Consider the following 20563-nt stretch of genomic DNA (forward strand, 5'->3'; position numbering starts at 1 on the left):
AGCATTGAGCCAACTTCTATACAGACCGAAGATCTGTAAGAGGAACTTGGGATCAAATCGTAGTGACAACAAAAGATAGGCAAAGAATCAAGTATGCAGCACCACAAGATAGATATTTCCATCTCCTCATATCATAATCGCGACAAAACATAATCGCGACAAAAACATAAAATTGGATTGTCCATAACTCCAAATGAAGACTTTTATGTAATACAGGACCATAAACGCTATGTGCTATACCCTATAAATGTCAATACATTTCCTCGCTTCCGATAACCAAAGTTAATCCCCTCCCTGCTCCTCTTCATCATCATCATCATCATCCTCGCGCTCACCGCCTTCGCTCTCCACAGGGATTACTCGTTTCGTTGTACTCCTCGCCACGGGAGTATCCAGGATCTAAGTCACATCAGTATCTTGTCACTTATACGAAAAAATGAAAATAAAGAAGTGTAAAACCCACTTCTTTCCTCAACTCTTCACCACTGACCCCTTCCTGTCCTTGTTCCCCATCATCATCCTCATCCTCATCCGCCACGCCGAGCTGGACACCCTTCCTAAAAATCTCGCTCTCCTCCTCTACCCACGCTTTTGAAGTTTTTTCCACTGGTGATGAAGGGCTGTCCTTACCGTTGAGATTAGAAGAAGAGGTGGAAGTGTTGATGTCGAGGATACCGACTGATGAGAAAGAGGGGAGTGAGAAGGAGAAGGCTTGGGCTTCCATAAGACCTCGTTCGATTTCTTTTTGTTTTTCATCTTCTTCCTTCACCCCTCTTCCTGGACCGCCCTCAACATTTTCTTCATCTTTATCTTTTTCCTTCCCCTCGCTCTCTGCGTCCTCGTCTCCCTTCGCTATGATCCCCAGCCCAACTGATTCACCATGATTGCTAGCCTTACTCTGCATCGAAGCCGAACGCGTGTGTGCCGCATGTCTCGCCGCAAGCTGCATCATGTCCAGCTCTTCCGCATCACTATCATTATCATCACTATCTCCGATCGAAAAGTTCGGGCTTGAGATCTCAAGACTACTCCCCTTGGCGTGATGCGCGTGGCGTCTAGATATCGGCGTCAAAAGCTGCTTGCCGTCCTTCTTCTGCTTCTTACTTTGCTGATTCGACGAATATTTAGAGGTGGAAGAGGACGAAGACATGATTTGAGAAGGAAGCAAGACGCGAGGAGGGGGGGTAAATCCTTCACTCTGCTTAATCAAGGCAGTAAGCCGATCATTCACCTCCAATAACTCTTCAATCCCGACTCCGTTTCCCTCCTCTGCACCTTCCACAACGCGTTGTATTATTTCCACCAACCTCTCCAACACCATTTGCGCCTTGGCGAGTACTTTTTCATACTCTTCTGTGGGCATCTCCTTCCCGCCTTCCCAGTTTTGCGCGTTGCCTTGTTTTAAAAGATCGTCGTAGACCTTACTAGCAGTAAAATACTGGTCGAGAAGGGAGACAGAGGTTTTGCCGAGCGCAAAGAGAGCCGGCAAGGGGAGAGAGATGATTTTTGCTCGCTCGGCCTCGCTGAGTACATTTACACGCGGCGCTGCGGAGGTGGATCCTGATTTGGTTGGAGTGGGAGAAGATGTCGATTGGGCTTTCAAAGAACGCAAAAGGTCTGAACGCTTTAAAGGCGCCCAGACTTCCGCTTCGGCCGCTGCACTCAGTGCCTTGTGTTCACTCTCTCCTTTCTTAGATCCATCCGCTTCTGCCTCTCCAGGCATACTTGCACCATCATTTGCCTGCGCCCTGGAGTGGGTAGTCGCATCACTTGAAGCTTCGCCCCCTTTATGACCATACGGCTCGTGCTCTGTATGTTGCCCTTGTACAGTCCCCGATGATACTCCATACGCTTCATCATAAGAAGCAGCAAGTACCGCCGCCGCTTCTTCTGTATTCCTCACACAAATGCTGAGGACACCCTGCATGACTCTTGCCATTGCCTCTCTTTCCCTTTCCTTTTCCTCCTCCTCATCTTCCCTTTCCCCACCAGCAGACATAGGCATGCTAAGATCCAAGCACCTGATCAGGCGGTTCACCCTTAAGCCGCCATACAACGCGTGCACGCCCGCCGCACCGATAGGGTTTGCTGTTAAATCAAGGTGAAGGAGGCCTTGGTTCTCACCCAAAAATTCTGCGAGCGCAATGGCACCTTCGTCGCCCATACCCACAGAGCTGAGGAATAATCGTTTGAGAGTAGTGTTGACAGCCAATGCATTACGCAGGCTGACTACCGCATCGCGTCCTTCCGAATTTGCGCCCAAGGTGTTTGCTGTTATACCCCTGCTGTTGCTAGAAACAGGGGAAGAGGACGTGTTACAGCATGGATTATCAGAGAGCGACAGAGTAGAGAGGGAAGTATTGTACTTGAGCGACTCGGCGAGTGCTGCAAGACCGGAAGGTGGGATAGAGTTGGATGAGAGGTTGAGGATTCTGAGGGTACGGTTACGCTTTAAAACTTGGGCAATGTATGTCACACCTCCCTACAAGGACGAAAACAGAAAACGCTGGTCAGTATATCAAAATTTTTGGTTTTGGTCTGGAAGACAGGAAAGCGGAGCGAGTAAATCAAATGGAAACTTACCCGAATATCATTCCCCTTCAAATCAAGCGTCTGTAACTTTCCGATCCGCTGTACGTTTTCAAGGGCTCTCACACTCCTTTCCAATGCTCTACTCGTTGGGCCTGGTACCCATCTCTCCGACTTTTCCTTCTCCCTCTCTTTCTCCTTGTCGATTGTCGCTTTCGATTTTTCTGGTGTATCCGTACCCTTATCGTTTTGAGCACGAGAGCGCGAGTACAAATGTGATTCGGAATGAGAATCAAGTGAGGAAGACGCATCAAATGGCATTTGCAATCTCTCCATCACCGACATTCGCGGGGGTGTATACCCTTTCGGCACCGTCATTGATGTCACGCCTCTTGATCCTGTTATATGGGGTACCACCCCCTCTTCTCCTTTTTCCTTTCTACCGAATCCTTCTACTCCGCTCATCCCACCGCCGCCACCACCACTAGCAACTCCCGAACGCCCCACACCAGCTAAGCGGGAAGAGAAAGAATCGTAATCATAATCCCTAACCATGACAGCCACCCCTACCGCCCCATCTCTGTTTATCCTATTCCCCCGAAGAGAAAGATGTTTAAGTCCGGATGTGCGGATCCCATGGGCGAGAACTTCAAGGAGGGGTGGACGAAGGGAGCAAGAGTCGAGGCGGAGGGTTTGAAGGGATGTTTGTTGTTGGGAGGGGGATTGGGTTTGAGGTGGGGGTTGAGTTTGGGTTTGTACCTGGAGAGACTGTGGCTGGGGCTGAGGCGTAGACGAGTGCAGTTGTTGCTGGACCTGCTGCGCGGGATCGAGAGAAAAAACGTCGGTTAATGAAGAGGGTTTGAGCAAAGGCGCAGGAGGAAGGAAAGTGCTATACAAATTACGTTTCCTTCCCTCACCCTCCCATTCCCCTTCGTCCCGCTCTTCTTCATTCTCTTCACAATCCGACGCTGCAGTCTTTTCTTTTCCGTTTCTTGTATCGGTAGGAGATGAGGAAATCATTAACATCCCTTCAATCTTCTGTCCTCCCCTCGACGCAGAAATGGAAGTAGAAATAGAATGCGAGGAGGTTGATTGAGAGACGGAGGAATAGCAAGGTTCGTTCAGAGCTTTGACGAGCGCTTCCATCGATTTTCGGTTCCATACTGTTTCGGATAAATCGAGGTGCTTCAAATTCTTTGCCTGCCATCACCAATGTAAAGCGTAAAGAACATCAAGGTAAGTCGCAACGCTAGACAACAAGGTGGAGAGAAAGGAGAACGCACCATCTTGAGATATTCTGCTACCAGACCCCACCCATTCTCACGAATCTTCTTACATCCCTTCAAACTCAATCTTTCCACCCCATCCGACCCCCTCTCTTTCCCCCCAGTTGATTCCTTATCACCGGGACCGCCACTTACAAGCAAAGCATGCAAAATACTCTTCAAACCCCCTTCCTCCACTGCCCCATCCTCCAACAACAGACCGACCAGCCCAAATCGTGTCGCCAACACGTCCGCCACCGGTTCAGCGGAATGATGGCCCAAAGGGACGTCGAGCGGGTGAATGCCGGGTGGAAGGGAGGAGGAGATGGTGGCGTGGTTGATTGGGCGGAGGGTGAGGTGGATTATGCGTTCTGGAGCAAGGGAAGGAGATTTGGAGACGGCCGGAAGGGATTCAAGAGCCCGGATAACACCTATACGGGGTCGCTCCTCACGTCCTCGACAGGCTTGTTCGTAGAGTACCACGAGGCGGTGTGGGGTCCAGTAAGATGGATGGAGAGAGGTTATGAGAAGTGAACGTTGAGTGTTTTCAATCTGTCAGTTCGATGATTAAGTGATTAGCGAAGATAAAAGACAAGTTGATGAGTCGAAAGATGATGGTTGATGAAATTTGGAGATGATCCGACTCACCTTTGCCCGATCGGCCAAGACCTTTTCACTCCATGGTTCACCGTTCGAAGAGATAGGATAGATGATACTCATGCTCGGAAGGAGGAAAGTAACTTTCTTGAGAGGTTGTTTCTTTTTGCTATCGTTATTATTGCGATGGTTGGTGGTTGGGGTGGAGGTGATGAACTTGGGTGTAGGTGACGCAGCACCATCGCGAGGTGGTAACGGGGGCGCTTCTTTCCTTGGTAAACTCGGTCCTCGCGCGTGGCTAAGGTAATCGTCTTGCGAAGGCGGCGGCGGTGGGGGCGAGGGCATGGAAGTTGAAAAGAGTTGTCTCGCGAGACCATGGCCATGACTGGCTTCTTGCCCCTGTCCTTGACTTTGCGACTGAACCTGATTCTGGGCGTTTGTAACTAATCGGCCTATACCCATAGCCAGCCTCCCACTGAGCGATGCCAACGTCCCCCCTTGTCCACCTAGGACTCTTGGAGTCGGCATTGGCGTATTTGCCTGTTGTCCTTGCCCGTGTGCCGACATCTGCTGCGTTGATGTTGATCCTGGCGCTGTCCATTGACCATTCCCATTCACTCCAGCTCTACCAGTCCCATCACCTGACACAACCGCCTCATCGCCTTCCCCTCCAGCAACCCTGGTGCCAACAGCAGTCACTGCACCTCCAACCATATCCCTCAACCGATGACCAAGAGTCGGCTTTGATGGTGGGGGAGGGGGTTTCAGTATACCCTTTTTGGGTGGTAAAGGACGTCTTTTTGCTGGACGGGGTGGTTCTGGTGCTCCTTGAGACCCTTCTTGAGGCTGTTGCTGGGGTGTTGCTTCCGGTTGTAGTTGCGATGGTTGTTCGAGCTGAGCTTGTTGTTGTGGCTCAGTCTGCGGTTCTGGCTCCGACTGTGCTGTCTCGAGCTGCTGTTTTCCTTGCTCGCTTGCTTCTCCTCCTACTGGCTCGTCTCTCACCCGTGGTGGGTCTTGCGTGTGTTGCTGTTCACCCTCTTCCATGGTCGTCCGAGTATACATACATCTACACAACCCACGTAAAATGCCCGCTGCAAGTATAGGAGGTCATATACGCTGAAACGTCATCCGCGCCTATGACATGGGTTACGTAATTCAAATCATAGGCACCAGTAAATAATCTTTGCACTCGTATCCATTATTCGCTTTCCCACTCGACGAAATCCATCCCGAGTGTATAACATTCATTTCGAGAGTACGTCCACCATGACCACAAATCTATACGCTATAGCAGGCCCCTCAAAACCCACAACTCCGACATCGACCCCTTCTCCACGCTCCGAGCCGCCTTCACCGCTCAAATCACTCACATCACTCCCGACAAACCCGCTCAACTCGCATGGCACGTCTACCCCCAACACACTCACAAATCAGCTGTCAAGCACAGGAATAGGAATATCCAAACCGGGCCTAAGTGTGGATGAGAATGGAGAAGTCATGAAGGTGCCCGCATTCTTGAACAAGCTGTATACGATGGTCAGTGATCCGGAGGTGGACGACTTGATTTACTGGGGAGAGAGTGGGGATTCATTCTTTGGTACGTCGATTTTGTTGACATTATACCATCTTGTCCTTTAGATATATTTTACTAAGCTTACAAAATTATAGTACCGAATGCAGAGCTATTCGGGAGAGAACTCTTACCGAGATGGTTTAAACATTCCAACTTCTCAAGTTTTGTCCGTCAACTCAACATGTATGGGTTTCGTACGTTCATTCATGTCTTTCCCTATCTTTATACCAACTGACTTATCTTCCGATATCCAGACAAAGTCCCTCACCTTCAGTCTGGTGCCCTGAAGAATGAAACGCCCATCGAATTATGGGAGTTCGCAAACCCTTATTTCAAACGCGGCCAACCCCAACTTCTCACCAAAGTAACTCGCAAAAACAACCGACCTTCAAACTCTGGTGTTGGACCTTCATCTTCCGTTGGAGGTAGCGGAGCTGGTGGAGGAATGAGCACCCGCTCTGCATCTGCTGCTGCTGCCTCTGGCTCTGCTTCCGGACAAATCCAGCAAGCCATCAGTCAAGGCCATGAAGCTGGTAACCATTCCACTTCAGGAAAATACCTTATCACAGACGGTACCACCCCTGGCTCTGTCCCTCCTTCCCACACCTCCGCCGGTCCACTCATCGCCCCTCAAACCCTCGATCTTTCGGCAATCAATTCTGGTATCGCCGCCATACGCCAAACCCAAGCTTCCATCGCTACCGATCTCCGCAAACTTCAGGCATCTAACGAAGCGCTTTGGAGGCAGGCGTATGAAACGCAGGAAAAGCAGAGGAAACATGAAGAGACGATAGATTTGATTGTAAGCTTTTTGGAGAGGTTGTTTGGGACGGAAGGGGAGGGATTGAAGGGATTGAAGGAGGCGATGAGAAGGGGGGTTGGAGTAAGAAGGGATAGGGATGGGAGAGAAGGTAGGGATTCAAGAGATTCGAGATTTGCGGAGGACGACGATGGGGGACAGAAGAAAAGAAGGAGGGTAGGAATCGATAGGATGATTGAGGGTGGCACCGGTGATGGAACAGGCGAACATGGTGAGATTGAAAGCCCAACATCAGACGATCGCCTCGTCGAGATCGGATCCAACTCGGAATATTCCATCCCATCCGTCAAACGTACCTCCTCTTCCTCCCACCCAATTTCCCTCGGTCAACTGGGTTCCTCCCGATTTACTGCGCTGCCTTCCGAAGATCCTTCTCCTTCAGCTTCTGGACCTGGATCAACATCTTACGAAGGTCTTCACACCACACAAACTAATGCCCGTGGAGCTGGGGCTGACGTCAACGTGACCGACCCGACTTTAGGCATGAACCACCTCTCGCCTCTATCCGATACCGATCCCCTCCTCCCGTCATCATCCAACGCCCTCGCCCCATACTCCTCTCACCTCCCCTTCCCTTCTTCCAACTCTAACCAATCTAACTCATTTAACCCATCTAACCCATCTTCCGCATGGGCCTCCAACCCTTCCCAACCCTTACTCTCACCAACATCCGCCGCAGCCGCCGCACACGCATATAACCTCGATCCTTCTCTGCTCCAAACCACGATCGGGAGTCTACTCCAAAGTCCTGCAGCGGCGCAAATGTTTTTGAATTCGTTAAGCGCCAGTGCACAAGGTCAGGCTTTGGCTTCGCACTCTCATCCCCATAATCCATCTCCGCTGAACCCGAACCCGAACGGCAATGCCTCCACCTCGGCCTCTGCTTCTGCTCATGGCATGAATACCGGAGGTATGGGAACAGGATCAGGAACCAAAGACGTCGACCCAACTCTCGCCCTTTTTTCCCCACTCCCCTCCCATTCGTCGCTCACTTCCCAATCCAACGACCTCTTGAAATCCTACAGTGACGCCCTCACAGTCGGAGAAGGCGTGGACAATTTACAAGAGAGTATCGATAGTCTGGTGAGGAGTATGGGGTTGGATTTGCCTAATGGTGGATCTTCTGTGGGTGTCGATGTCGGTGACGGGGCTGGAGTTGGAACAGAGACAGGGGAAGGGGATGGAGAGTTTAATGTGGATGAATTCTTGCAGGGCTTGGCGAAGGAAGGGGAAGAAGAAGGAGAAAGGGAAGTAGAAGGGGATGGGGGTGTGTCAAGCTCAGGCGCAGGCGCAGGCGCAGAAAATGGAAGGAAGGAAGATGTAATTGCCCAAAGTGGCCTCAAGTCGGAAAGTTAAAATGTAGACTTCTAACACAGTCTTGACAATTTGATAAATTTGTTTTTCTCAAGTGTGTACATAGCTCGATTTACGGAATAAAAGAGGTGATTTTAGAGTCCTCTTGACGTAATGTAAATATAATGATAATCAAACATGTCTTCGTTCTGTTGTTCATACGTCCATTTTGCCTCTGTAAAGCATTCACCGACGCATAGGCCCATTAACATCTCAAAGCAACAATTAGGCCTTCCTTTTACCCTGCAACCTACACCATGCGATGCTTGTTTATTGTCTAATCCTGGAATTTTTGACCAAAATATTGCTAGTAGCAATATGGCGAGCAATTTCGTTTTTGTACTCCGAATAAAAGTTCCATACATCAAAGCAATCGCACTAACTCGTTCGTCCTCCGATCGTCGGGTCGCATACGTACGACGTGGCAGGAAATACCAAGATGGAAAAGCAATAGTGAATCAATGTGCTCAACCTCCTACTTTCCATTTACGTAGTATTATTTCGGACATGGTCAGAATAGACCATCACTCTTGCGGAACAAACAAATGTACATAATTGATAACTGAAACCGTTGCCTTCTTGTACTTGAATGTATATACATATATATAGAGATCTTCAATAATCCACATAAGTCCTGAACCCATCCACACCATTTCGTCGTCAACATGACAAAAACATCATGGCTCAAGCAGCGAACAGCAAGCTCGTATCAATCGCTACCAACGTTCATCAGCCTCCTGATTTGAAAATTTACGGCAATGCTTACGGTGACAAGCAGAAAGCTGAGGTTTCTGAGTGTATTTGCCCTTCATCTCATCTCGAATCGCGATGAGCAACTCTTGGTAGCTCTGATTAGGTCGTTTGTTGAGAGCGGAGATAAATGCCTAAGATTGAGTGTTAACTCGATTATTTGAATATTACAGGGAAAGGCCAGGAAGGAGACGTACGTAGGACATGGCGCCAGTGGCCTCACCATCTTCCTGAGTATCCGCGCTCTGTACGTCGTTAGCTCTCGCGTTTTCTTACGTGATCGCTGTCCAAAAATACTCACAGTCTGGTTATCCTTACACCCCGACCACATGACAACATCCGCAGGGCTCGTCTTTGTCCTCTTCGTCTTTTCTTCTGCTTTATTGGCCGCCCACGCGCTTTTCGCGGCTCCAAACAGACTAGTCATGATTCCTCCGGTGTCTCCCCGAAGAATATCCATACCGGTACCGAGAAGGCCCTGAGAAGCTTCAGCTAGAAGATCGGGCTCTTTGACAGTGCCGTCGGTGGCGTACTATAAGACATTAATATGATTCAAGGAATAAAGCATGAAAGGAAGGTTCCCACAACGTAAGGCAGATCCATGACGGTCGCAGAATGACAAGAATCGAATATCGCTGTAAGGCGGCAACCCGAAGGGAGAGGGCGAACAAGGAGCTCGTGGCTAATCTGAATCAGCTGTCAAATGACTAAAACGAGATGCAAATTTCCTCACACTGTGATAATTCATCAGCTACAGTTCATGGTGAGTATTGTGGGATAGTGCTTACTGTCATCATCAATAAGCAGACCAGCAGTTTCATAATCAACTGGGCAGATTGCTCGAGTTTTCCATCAGTCACAGATAAATCAAGATGCAAATAGAAACAGTTTACCCTCGTCCTGGCCATCTTGCTCATCACCATCCATATCCTCCGTCTGGGTTCCATGCCCAGAACTATATTTGGTCAGCTTTTTGCTCATATCTTTCCGAATTACCTACTAATGAAAGAACAAAGCATCATCCCTCTGAGCTCCATCAACAAGCCACTTCATCGCTTTGATTATGTTGTCCCTCGTAGGCATAGTCCTCGCGTCGTTGTTATCATCAGTGAGCATAACAATGTCGTCAAGCTGATAGCCATATCGCTCTGTAATAAACTTTTGGACATTGTGGACGTCGTTGATACAGCCAGCGAGCTGAGCACTGGATCCAATATAGTTTATACCGATCTATCATGAATGTTGTCAGTTTCGAACTGCAGAACAGATACACAAACGCACAAGAAGAGCCTTCCTCCGGCCATTACATCTGGAATACTCAAAGTATGCCTGAGCAACTTCACCGGTTTGACTGTCATGGAATTCAGGACCGAAATGCTGAGGGTGAGGCCCTCCATCATCGCCTTCATTTGCGCGATAATCACCATAGTGTTGCTGTCGACCAGCATAAAGAGGTGGCGGAGGGGCGTACCCGGCGTTACTCATAGTTATGAATGAGCGACAAAAGATAGAAGGAGTATGTAAAGGGACTCACGTCGGCTCGTACTGCTGAGGAGGAGGCCCAGGGTGAGGATAATCACTGCCGTATCCTGCATCACGGTATTCGTTCCCCCCGTAACCTTGTTGTTGATTGCCATAACCTTCTTGTCCGTACCCATTCTGACCGTAGCCCGCTTGCTGATAATCATTTTGACAGCCGTTGTAGCCGTTTTGATATCTTTCATGTCCGTGAACATACCCCTCATATCAGTTACGGGAAAATCCTTACTGTCCAGAAGGTGCTTGATAATAATTGCCTCCAGTCTCGCGATTGGATGTTCCATTTCCACCGCCCATCAAATTGCCCATCATTCCGGTCATACTGCGAGTGGTGAGTTAAAGGTTAGTTAAAGGAAGAGGAAGTTCACACACATGCCCACGGCCGCTACATTGCCGAGACTAAAACAGTGTCAACCCAAGATGATGAACGAACAACCCCAAGACAAACAGGCTCACCCGACTGACCCCTGCACCGGACGATAGTCCCCATCACTGTGACGTCCGTCTTCTTCCGAGGAATCGCTGTGACGACTTTCGCGACCACCGCCGCTGCTACTGCTGCTACTGCGAGCCGGAGAGCGGGGCGGCGACTCGTATCTCTCGTATCCGCGCTCGTCGTCTTCATCTCTGTATTCGACCTCACGCTCTTCCGGCTGGTAGTACTCGTCTTCGTAATCAGACATTGAATGTGAGCTGGGAAGTAGATTCAACTGAAAAGATGAATGACAATAAGCAGATGGTAGATAGTATAATAATGCCAGGCGAACGATGTGCCAAGGACACACAGCGTCAAAGGAAGGGGCCACGGACACGCCGAAATGACGTTGAGCGACACCGGCAACTGATATTCTATGAGGAAGGCATCTGAATAAATGATATTCTATGAGGAAGGCATCTGAATAAATACATCTTAGGTGGGTCGACAATCTTCTGGAGAGCGTCAGATAATGCCACTCAGTCGTTATCTCCGTATGAAGATACGCTCACCCAGTAATGCACACATCCCAAAAAGAAATCAAATAAATGAACAGATTGAAATCTCTCTCCGGTGGTCGGCCGGCACATACAGTACATCTTTGGGCTTTCATGGCTGTAGCTGGGTGGGCAATTCCGTTTTGGACAATGCAGGGCCTTATTATGCTAGCTTCTTGAAAGCATTTACATGCATTGAACGTCTCCCGGCGAGTCGGAGAAAGAACGTTCGGTCCTCATCTGTTTCCCTGGCGATCACGCCAGTGACTTTTGACCATGACCATATTATCCATGCCTTCTTGCCTTTCGACCACGTCATCAAGAAGTCTCGTCGATCCTCAGCACATCGATGATGTTTCCCCTTTCAGTTGACACAGACACCCCGACACCTAGCGCTCGTTCGCTTAACTTTGTGGATCAGACGGACCAGGGTGCAATATGAACGCTATGGCCGTGGATGATAATAAACTTTTGACCCATCTGCGCCATATCCCTTTTTTCAGCGGTTTTTCAGCGGTAGACGTACATGTGGGAGGAAGGATCAGTAGCACAAATGAAGTGATGGGATTTCCTCAAGTCCGAAGTACTACGGTCTATTATTTGTAGATGCAGAATAAGATTGTTTACCACATTCTCCCATCATCATGTGATTATTAGAAACACCATTTCACTTGTTAGTAATTGCGGGGTTGATTTGGGCGCCATTAGAATTTAGATAAAATCATTTATAGATTTGAATCGGGTGATAAGTCCGTGCCGGAATGAGTCGACACCACCTTAATCAATTCGTTCGTTCGCTTGTGTATGATCTACATTTTTTGACTCTATCTTTACATTCGTCAACATGTAGCAATGACTCTCGCTCATACTGAATTGAACACTCTCGATCCTCTCCCCTCCGAAATCCGCGAGTTAATCTTCCAATATCTCCTGCCTACCCGTCACATACCCCTCAAATGTGCTTTATTACAAACATGCCGCAAGTATTACAACGAACTACTTCCTTCGCTGTATCACGCAGTCTCTCTTCATTCTACCATGATCGGTCGTTTCTTTCAAGGTCTAGACAGTGGCTTGTCGGCAGAAGAAAGCTCAGGATGGTACTCAAATCGTGTAGGAGACGAGAGTTTGCCTCCTGACACCGGTCAGAGTCCGGCATCACGACGGCTTCGACTCTTATCATTGGTCAAAATGGTCATCCTAGAAGACGTCGGTGCTGTTCATGGCTGTCTTCGTGCAATCAACATTCTATCCAAGCTGAACCTTCCCGACGCTCCTCAAGAATGGTGGAGTCAAGAATACCCAGGGTATAGCTATTACCCTTTTGGTCATCTGCTTGCCCTCTTTCCAAGTCTCAACATGAGGAAACATGGCGGATCGGGACGTTTGGTGTGGAGCAAGGATTTGATGAACCAGTTGAACGAAGGAAATTATTTGAAGCTCAGGCCACGCGCCACTTGGTCTGGGAACGACAAGCTTGAAGGGGATTACATCTTGACTCACAGGTTCGCAAGCGCGACGGCTGTCATCTTCATGTATGCGCCCGACAGTCCTCTTTCACCAGAATTGTCTTCCCTTATTTCGATAGCAGCTGCATCGATGAATCGCAAACGCTGCATATTTGCGGACGTTGATCCAGAGATATTCAACCTCATCGATCCGCTGTATAATATTGGCACAATCTCTTGGCATCTGAAGCCAGAAGGAAAGTGTAAACAGAAGCATTTCGATGGTCTTGTCAGTCTTATCCGGTAAGTCATTTCCAATTGGATACAAACTTACCGTCTAACACAACAATATAGACGGTATAAGCACATGTATAATGGTCAAAACGCTTTTACGTTCTATGTGTACAATTACGCCTTCAAGCCATACGATGATCCACGAGTTGTGGCTGAGAATCTGGAGAGTGCTAGCTACGATCCCAATTCAACGGTTACTATCACTATTCGGTTGATTTGTCGGTGAAGGTAACCCCGTTTCTTGACGGTGAGTCATTTCGATCTCCTTTTACTTTGGTGTTTGACTCCTTTCATAGTGTTTTCAGCCGTCACTGCCCAAAACCATGAGCCCGATCTGCCATGTTTTTGTGATTAGTCGTAATCCATGTAGCCACCCAATGTGCGTGATCGTGAACGAATGAGTCTCATGGTAATGAATATGATTAATCAGATTTTGGATACTTGCATGCAATCAACTCTACCTCTACATATCTTAATCACCTCTGCCCCTATATCCCTTTTCATACCACTTTGGCCAATTTCATCCTCTTTTAAAGCAACTTGGCAAATTAGCGAACCGTTGAACAGCTGTTGGACGACTGCAATGACAGTTTGCCGGGTTAGACAATAACGTGATACATTGAGCTTACAACCGGTCTTCTAGTATCTATCACGACCCTCAAAAATCAATTTTCTCTTGTGTGATATCATACCCCATTAGCTTCGCATCCCTATAATATCCTTTCGAACCCAACACCCTCAAAAACGCCCAGATCGACCACTTTCTCAACCACCACCCCAAAGGACCCTTCAATTCAAACCTCGAAGCACTGCTTTGCCTCGTCAACGACCTTATCGACTGAAACCTCATTTTCCTCGTCCTCTCAAAATACTCGAACAATGACTCATACCCCTTTTCTACCGCTGGTTCATGTGCGAGCAAGCGCGCGAGGAGTCCGGCATCTTCAATTGCCTGTGATGCCCCCTGTCCCGCCGAAGGAGGGATCGCATGTGCCGCATCGCCAATCAGGCAGATTCGTTTACCGTGCCATGTTGGGATATCGGGTATACTATACGGCGGCCACACTTTTCCTTGGCCTTCCTCTAGACTCGCTATCAGACTCTTCACAGGTTCGTAGTCTACCCCTTCATAATCCGCCTTGGTGGCTTTCACGCAATCGCCGCTCGTTTCGTACATCTTCCAGCCCTCTTTTGATCGTTCCGGGGATGAACGCTGGGCAATCCAGCCGATGGTTTCGCCGGAGGGATCGATGGGGAAGAGGAGAAGAAGGCCGGGAGGGGTGTAGATGGCTGCTGGGAGAGCCATATCGGGTGGGATGTCGATCGCGGAGCGGGGGGTGGTAGCCCATAGACCGACGAGACCTTCGTAAAATGGAGAAGGGGATGCTGGACCAAGAAGCTGTTCGCGGACTTTGGAGTAAATGCCGTCTGCACCGATAAGAATATCACCTGCTTCCTTTTGTCAGATAATATATACTTGTTCATTTATAAGGTGATCAACCCGCCTTCGCCGTGTGTACCATCAGCGAAACAAACTTTCACACCATGCTCCCCTTCTTCCACCTTCTCACATACTTTCCCATACTGGATGTTCACCAAACCCCCCATCGCGTTACACTGGTCAAGCAGCCGATTATGCAGCGCTGTGCGGGTAACTCTCACCGCTCTATACCCCCAATTTTGCTCATCTCCATTGACCATTGCCCCTAACCACTGGCCATCACTGGAGTATATATTGATATTGTCATATTGATAACCAGCATTGAGAACTTCATCTTTCATGCCGAGAGTTTTGTCGAGCACGCAGAGGGCGTTAGGAGAGATAATGAGCGCCCCGCCTTCATTACCTGCGAAAGGACGGATTTCGTAGATCGTCGATCGGATATTACGGCGTGCGAGGGCGATGGCTAGAGAAGTACCGCCAATGCCGCCTCCTACGATGAGCACATGTTTGGGAAGAGAGACCGGTGTCATGGAAAACAGTGCTTTGTCGTTAATGGTGAAAAGAGTGAATCAAGCCACGAAGTATGGCGTGCATTCTCCTTCCATTCTCTTCGACCTTGGCCGTGAAATTTGATGTATTTATATAGAAGATGGCTGTCCCGGACACGTTGCTTGTATTCTTCATCAGATATCGATACGGGACAAGTTGGCCACCGCCCTGCGACCGACATGGCAGCGAGGGCAGACTACGTAATGTAGGTCCGAGCCGGGCATGGCGAGTGACCGATCCTCCGTGCAGTACAGATAGTGGAGATCTGGACATTCTGGTGGGTAGATCTGGATTAGGAGCTTCTTTTTGAAGCTGACGTTCGGGATCTCAGGAAAAAAAAAGGTTTTTCGACGGCTATTATTTAGAGCCATCGAAAAGGGCGGGACGCATTTCGTAAATGTAAATGTGTTTCTTCTGACGCGTTGTTGTGTTTTGCTATCAAAACAACCATCCCGCCATAGCCTGCCGCTCTCTATTCTCCAATTTGTACATTGTACATCTGTGCAAATACTTTGAATTGACATCCGACAGCGATCAACCATGACAATGCCTATCTCTTCGACCTTGACAGCTCTCCAAGCTCCCTACCTGCTCTGCCCAATGAGGAAGGGACTTGCAATTATTGCGGTCCCTAAAGATCAACAATGAAAAAGTATGGACGACCCAGACAATCTTCACCGTGTTGTTGAGGGGCTGGGGATCTAATGATTATGGGAAGTACCCCCCGTCGCCGGATTTCCTTCCATGATGCCGACACCTCACTTGTCATAAATATCCTGGCAGTCTGACAAACATGATGACCCTTCATTCGATTCTTCTTCATATTCAACCTCCCTGCACATGTTCCGTCATCATGGACGTGAGAATCGTCAGTACATTTAAGTCGGTCAAGATCGTCCAGTTAGTTCCTGAGGTCTACGAAAAAGCTGCTTGATCAACCGGATTAATTGTCCCGATCTCAGCGTGTTACTGTTCGTTGTCACTGGACATATGTATCCGTAAGAGGTCGATAAAACCGATTACAAACTAATAGTGCACCCTTGTACGAAAGTTCTGAGGGACTTCATAGATTAAAGACAAACATTTGAATATAAGAGGCAAAAAAGTTCCTAAATCAGGTTTCTATTTCCAACAAGAGACTGCATTTGGTGATGAGTGTCTTTGAATTTATGCACAAGCATCTCGACCTTGTGGTTAGTGATGATTGGTTCGTTGGGTTGGTCCAGGATCAACTGGATATGAGGTCCTGTCGTATCTGTGAGTCTGCTATTCCGGAACATATTATGTGAAGCGGTGCAGACACAGAATCAAAGAGCAAAACTTGCAATCGAACTTCTTATTTCTCATCCTGAGAAACCAATCTCTCATCTTGTCTTAGTTGAACCCTGAGATTTGTCGATATTCGTTTGACGCGCTAAAGATTACAGATCGGTAGATGAGTGGGAGGATGCTCATCAACGATAAGAATCTTTTCTGCAAGAGGTACACATAGCATGAAACTGAGTTTGGCGATTTTATCGCAACCTCAAATAGGTACTCGAAGATTATGTCACTTCTCTCCAAATGAGAACGTCCAGAGAAGTGGCACTTGAATAATATGATATATTATAACAGGTTGTTGAGGAGGAGGTGGGGGTGTAGACAGTCGAAGCATTGGCAGACGACCTACAGGAACAAAAGTAGGTATCAAATATCAAATACAAAGCATACAAAAGCACTTACAGAGGCCAGCCTTCGGTCAGCCTGTCGCGCCAGCTCTCCCGGAAGTAGGTATCAATTCTCAGCTGGAACCCTATTAAACTGGTATTCTCTCAGCACGTATGTGCAAACAGTCTCATCAAATAGCAGTGTATAATGTAGTGATGAGAAAAGACCAAAAGATAACGACAGAGAAAATCTATTTAAAGGGCATAGGGTCTGGTCGAACAATGACGACCACATAGTCTATCCTACAAACTAACGACAAACTCTAACAAGCCCCTCCATGGTGTCGATGATAGTTTTTCTTAATTTCCTCATCCACAAACTCGAAGAAAGTGGGGATCGTTATTTTTTGCTTTCGCGCGGCGTTTGCTACGAGCGGCCTCTTGCTTAAGATCCTCCACCTTCTTTTCCCAAGGGACTACCCTCTCCCGCTAATAAATGACCAGTTTAGCGCTACGCTCACTTTATCGCGATTCGACTCACTAGAAACGCCAGACGGCCAAGAATTGAGGGGACCTTACGGTACCCTGAAGGGAGGAGCTCGTCCGCCAAAAGCCAGAGGTCAGTTTTGTGAGTGATGGACTTTTTGAGCTATCATTGTACTCAGTAAGCGTGACATTGGGGGGGGGCGGGTACAGCGGTGCTACGTGCTTCCTAGTCGCCCAGAGAGTATACCTTCAAGTCGTAGTCCGTAAAGGCGAGAGAGCTCGTCACTCTGACTCTTATGTCATCCTTTCGCGCTCCTTCCGGATACGTTCCATTGATGTCAATCGGCAGTTGTTAAAATCTTGTTTCTTTCTTTAATCACAAGAGATTTCATATGTCGACCTAGCTCTAACTGTCCCATAATGTCTTCATCGCCAGGTACAACGCCTGGTTCGAATATGTTCATGAAGTCTTAGGAGAACAGCGAATGGTCTACTGATGCATGTATCTGGAATACCTGGGCAGATTCCCATGCCAGCCTCATCGACGAGGTCTGCGGCCATCTGACATATAACGTTGACATATGCGCAGCCAATGGATCAACTCAGCTAGGGTTTCACTTCGAAGACATGAAAACGTACTCCTTTCCCGACCCTTAAAATTTTCAAGTAACGGATACCCCGTGTCACTGCGGAATTACTTGCCTTTGGGTATAATAAAAGACTGGCGCCGCCCTTCGTGAAACCCTGTCCATTTTTATAGCCTTATCGAGACCGGCACCAGTTGGACCCATAAGGTGGTCCACTTTTAGGACTCCGCAGAGTCAGCGTTTGTCCGAGCTTCCGACGCGGCGATGTACTCAGCTTCCATGGTTGAAGAAGCCGTGGTGCGTTGTCGACGAGAGTACCAGCTGTATGCCAGTTCGGTATACCACTCATGCTGGGTTTTTCCTTGACCGCTTGTGATCAGTGTGTCGTCTTTGGCATGCCCAAAGATGAGATCCCTCGCTTGAGGCCTCTCATCCAGCTCCCTGAGCAGCTCGTCTTCGAGATTACTCCAACTAACGATATACGTTGGTGGCCACAATCAATAGAGGACTGTGCATGAGAAAGAACCAGATACATACTTCAGAGGTTTGAATGCACCTATTGTAGATGTCGCAATACATATCGAATTCGTCGTGCAGGGGCTCCAGCTCCTCGCCTGACTGTCTCGTACGCTCTCATCGAGAACAGCGAGGCCATGACAGGCTTCCTGTTCTTCGGCCAAAAAATTCAGAGAACGCAAGGTGCCCTTCGCAGAGAATGCTCTCTTCAGCAGCAGACGTTCTTTGCACTGCGACAGGAAGGTCATTTTGAAGTTCTGATTGAAGGTTTGGAACTATATATTGAGAGGATAAGTAGACGTTGCTGATCATCGGGATAATTTGAACAACTCACAGTCCTGATTCTCCCTCTAATCGAATCGTATTCCGCAGGTTTTTATCAACCTCCCGTTCGATATTTGGCTTATATGCCTAGTGGACGCATTATCCTGTTGTAATACGAGGATTGTACCTCATCTGGCAAAGCCAGTTGTGAGTGTAGGCGTGGAATACGGCCACGCCGATCTTCAAGCCCTTTTCGGCACGCTCTTTAGATAGAAGGTTGCGCTGATAAAGAAGTTATAAGCTAGTCCTTTGCCTGATACTCACTTTGACAAGATGTGCCTCGAAATTACAACCGATGTCGTAGAGAAGACCCAAACGGACATGAGGGTCGACATCGCGAAAAATATAGTGCACAAGAGCAAGAGGATAATACATTCTTGGGGTTGGTTGTAAGCTCTTGACTTTATCTGAAGGCTGCTTACCTTTCTCCGCTCCGGAACAAATTTATCTGCCGTAGGAGCACACACCGTGACGCCACATTATTGCAACTAAACCTGTGTCTCCCTTGCCTTCGAATGCTTTCTTACCTGCTCCTCCATTCTTTGCCTTCCAGTTGTCGGAACACGCCTGAAAGACATCATTAACATCTATCGTTTAGCCGAGATGATAATTATTTAGACCCATCGTCTCATCTTTTCCAACTCTAACATTGCCACCCCTGATTTAGTATACTCACCTTTGGCATATTCGACGTATTGATGAGGGAGAAAGCTTGACAGAGTGATAGTTGACGGAGTTAGTCTAGCTGCTCATTTAGATAGATGACTACGTGGTCTTTTTCGTTCAGATTCTATACCCTATTTTAATTTCCTCTTTTGTAGCTTTCTGGTCTTTCCTCATCACTATCTTGTACACTGCTCTCTGAGACTGTTTGTACGAAGGTGCTGAGTGAATACCAGTTCAACAATATTTTGAAACTCGTATTTGGCAGCTTTATGATGCCGCGACTGAGTAAAGTTCGCATCTACAGCTACGCAGACTTCAGTGGCACCTTCAGGAAGATCACCACCCTTACGCGGTCCAAAACAAGTGGGACACTGAGCAGCATGTTCACTTCGGAGGGACATGTCCAAGAGATTTTTGAACATCTCGTCGTCTTGGGAAACGAAATACCGGTAGACGTGAAAAGCAGCGCGTATCAGTTTACCTGGTTTCCGAGCCAATATGAAACGAGTGACAGATAAGCAGAGCGTCGAAGGTTGGAATCCACTGTATATTGCTCACATTCAACGAATCCTTAGCGTAGTATACTCCTCCTCTCTGACAATGATGAGCCCACAACGCTTTTGAGAATGCGGCAATAGCCAGTGGACTATGCTGCCAAAATGTATGCAGGAACTGCAGTAGAGAAAGAGCAATCGCTGTTGAAGGTGCCGTAGGAGAGACAGCCAGGAATCCCATTCTCAGAAGACGAACTGCTCGAGGAGTACAGCCGCACCAGTTGACCTCAGCCTTTTGTTCTGCCAATGAATAAGATTTAGCACAGCCTAATACATTGACAACAGACTCACGACGGTCGAGTAAAACGAATGTCAGTAATATTTGGAGAACTGTCTGTTTGTGCAGATACGCTGATTTGCGTGGAGATCGAGCGCCCCCGTCTCGTCCAAGAGAGGAGCTTGGAATCCTTTGCTTTCCTTGTGATGCATGACGTAAGTCCAGTAAAGATCTAATATTCTTGTCGATCTACCCGGCGGTGATTTTCATGGTGACAGCACTTGACGGCGCCTTCAGGCGCCTTCGACGGTTTCTGCCAGATAACAACCGGTGAGTACAACGACAATGGCGTAGGGTTGATACGCGGATTTGCGTAAGTACTGCACAAGAAGAGCGACAAAGAAGCTGTTTGTTTGATCGACGAAGACGCAGAC

The 20563-nt window shown here is 48.1% G+C and overlaps 5 protein-coding genes and 1 pseudogene across 5 annotated transcripts; 2 read left to right on the forward strand and 4 right to left on the reverse strand.

Moving 5' to 3' along the window:
- Positions 1–134: 134 nt before the first annotated feature.
- Positions 135–5441, reverse strand: CNB00110 (conserved hypothetical protein). Its single transcript, XM_568757.2, has 5 exons — positions 4443–5441; positions 3813–4346; positions 2584–3729; positions 464–2482; positions 135–399 (listed from the first exon to the last, which is right to left on the reverse strand). The coding sequence occupies exons 1-5, from the start codon at positions 5433–5435 to the stop codon at positions 283–285; spliced, it is 4809 nt and encodes a 1602-aa protein (XP_568757.2). The 5' UTR covers positions 5436–5441; the 3' UTR covers positions 135–282.
- Positions 5442–5615: 174 nt separating this feature from the next.
- Positions 5616–8274, forward strand: CNB00120 (heat shock transcription factor 2, putative). Its single transcript, XM_568758.2, has 3 exons — positions 5616–5988; positions 6060–6158; positions 6219–8274. Exons 1-3 carry the CDS (start codon positions 5658–5660, stop codon positions 8138–8140), a joined length of 2352 nt encoding a protein of 783 aa, XP_568758.1. The 5' UTR covers positions 5616–5657; the 3' UTR covers positions 8141–8274.
- A 420-nt stretch (positions 8275–8694) lies between these two features.
- CNB00130 (caspase, putative) lies at positions 8695–12022 on the reverse strand. Its single transcript, XM_024656423.1, has 15 exons — positions 11414–12022; positions 10883–11353; positions 10799–10825; positions 10656–10748; positions 10422–10604; positions 10169–10367; positions 9888–10117; positions 9781–9842; positions 9676–9726; position 9621; positions 9473–9569; positions 9189–9419; positions 9085–9132; positions 8904–9021; positions 8695–8853 (listed from the first exon to the last, which is right to left on the reverse strand). Exons 1-15 carry the CDS (start codon positions 11512–11514, stop codon positions 8822–8824), a joined length of 1944 nt encoding a protein of 647 aa, XP_024512200.1. The 5' UTR covers positions 11515–12022; the 3' UTR covers positions 8695–8821.
- Positions 12023–12210: 188 nt separating this feature from the next.
- Positions 12211–13596, forward strand: CNB00135 (hypothetical protein). Its single transcript, XM_024658530.1, has 3 exons — positions 12211–13149; positions 13201–13387; positions 13437–13596. Exons 1-2 carry the CDS (start codon positions 12251–12253, stop codon positions 13364–13366), a joined length of 1065 nt encoding a protein of 354 aa, XP_024514197.1. The 5' UTR covers positions 12211–12250; the 3' UTR covers positions 13367–13387; positions 13437–13596.
- On the reverse strand, positions 13584–15521 carry CNB00140 (conserved hypothetical protein). The gene is made up of 2 exons (XM_568999.2): positions 14646–15521; positions 13584–14589 (listed from the first exon to the last, which is right to left on the reverse strand). The coding sequence occupies exons 1-2, from the start codon at positions 15112–15114 to the stop codon at positions 13799–13801; spliced, it is 1260 nt and encodes a 419-aa protein (XP_568999.1). The 5' UTR covers positions 15115–15521; the 3' UTR covers positions 13584–13798.
- A 664-nt stretch (positions 15522–16185) lies between these two features.
- Positions 16186–20546, reverse strand: CNB00150 (annotated as a pseudogene).
- Between the last annotated feature and the right edge of the window lie 17 nt (positions 20547–20563).

Source organism: Cryptococcus neoformans (genome assembly GCF_000091045.1).
Source record: "Cryptococcus neoformans var. neoformans JEC21 chromosome 2 sequence".
In the NCBI taxonomy this organism is placed as follows: domain Eukaryota; kingdom Fungi; phylum Basidiomycota; class Tremellomycetes; order Tremellales; family Cryptococcaceae; genus Cryptococcus; species Cryptococcus deneoformans.

What these genes read in the sequence shown, in the direction of transcription:
- CNB00110 (XM_568757.2), bottom strand. Translation starts at nt 5,435, where the DNA reads ATGGAAGAGGGTGAACAGCAACACACGCAAGACCCACCACGGGTGAGA. An exon ending in TGAAGGGGAATGATATTCGG is followed by an intron (nt 2,483 to 2,583) that starts GTAAGTTTCCAT and finishes TCGTCCTTGTAG; the next exon opens with GGAGGTGTGACATACATTGC. An exon ending in GTGAAGAGTTGAGGAAAGAA is followed by an intron (nt 400 to 463) that starts GTGGGTTTTACA and finishes GATGTGACTTAG; the next exon opens with ATCCTGGATACTCCCGTGGC.
- CNB00140 (XM_568999.2), bottom strand. Translation starts at nt 15,114, where the DNA reads ATGACACCGGTCTCTCTTCCCAAACATGTGCTCATCGTAGGAGGCGGC. An exon ending in TGATGGTACACACGGCGAAG is followed by an intron (nt 14,590 to 14,645) that starts GCGGGTTGATCA and finishes AAAAGGAAGCAG; the next exon opens with GTGATATTCTTATCGGTGCA.
- CNB00135 (XM_024658530.1), top strand. Translation starts at nt 12,251, where the DNA reads ATGACTCTCGCTCATACTGAATTGAACACTCTCGATCCTCTCCCCTCC. An exon ending in GGTCTTGTCAGTCTTATCCG is followed by an intron (nt 13,150 to 13,200) that starts GTAAGTCATTTC and finishes ACAACAATATAG; the next exon opens with ACGGTATAAGCACATGTATA.
- CNB00130 (XM_024656423.1), bottom strand. Translation starts at nt 11,514, where the DNA reads ATGAAAGCCCAAAGATGTACTGTATGTGCCGGCCGACCACCGGAGAGA. An exon ending in CCTCAGCAGTACGAGCCGAC is followed by an intron (nt 10,368 to 10,421) that starts GTGAGTCCCTTT and finishes CATAACTATGAG; the next exon opens with TAACGCCGGGTACGCCCCTC. An exon ending in CCACTGGCGCCATGTCCTAC is followed by an intron (nt 9,022 to 9,084) that starts GTACGTCTCCTT and finishes ACTCAATCTTAG; the next exon opens with GCATTTATCTCCGCTCTCAA.
- CNB00120 (XM_568758.2), top strand. Translation starts at nt 5,658, where the DNA reads ATGACCACAAATCTATACGCTATAGCAGGCCCCTCAAAACCCACAACT. An exon ending in GAGTGGGGATTCATTCTTTG is followed by an intron (nt 5,989 to 6,059) that starts GTACGTCGATTT and finishes ACAAAATTATAG; the next exon opens with TACCGAATGCAGAGCTATTC. An exon ending in ACTCAACATGTATGGGTTTC is followed by an intron (nt 6,159 to 6,218) that starts GTACGTTCATTC and finishes TCCGATATCCAG; the next exon opens with ACAAAGTCCCTCACCTTCAG.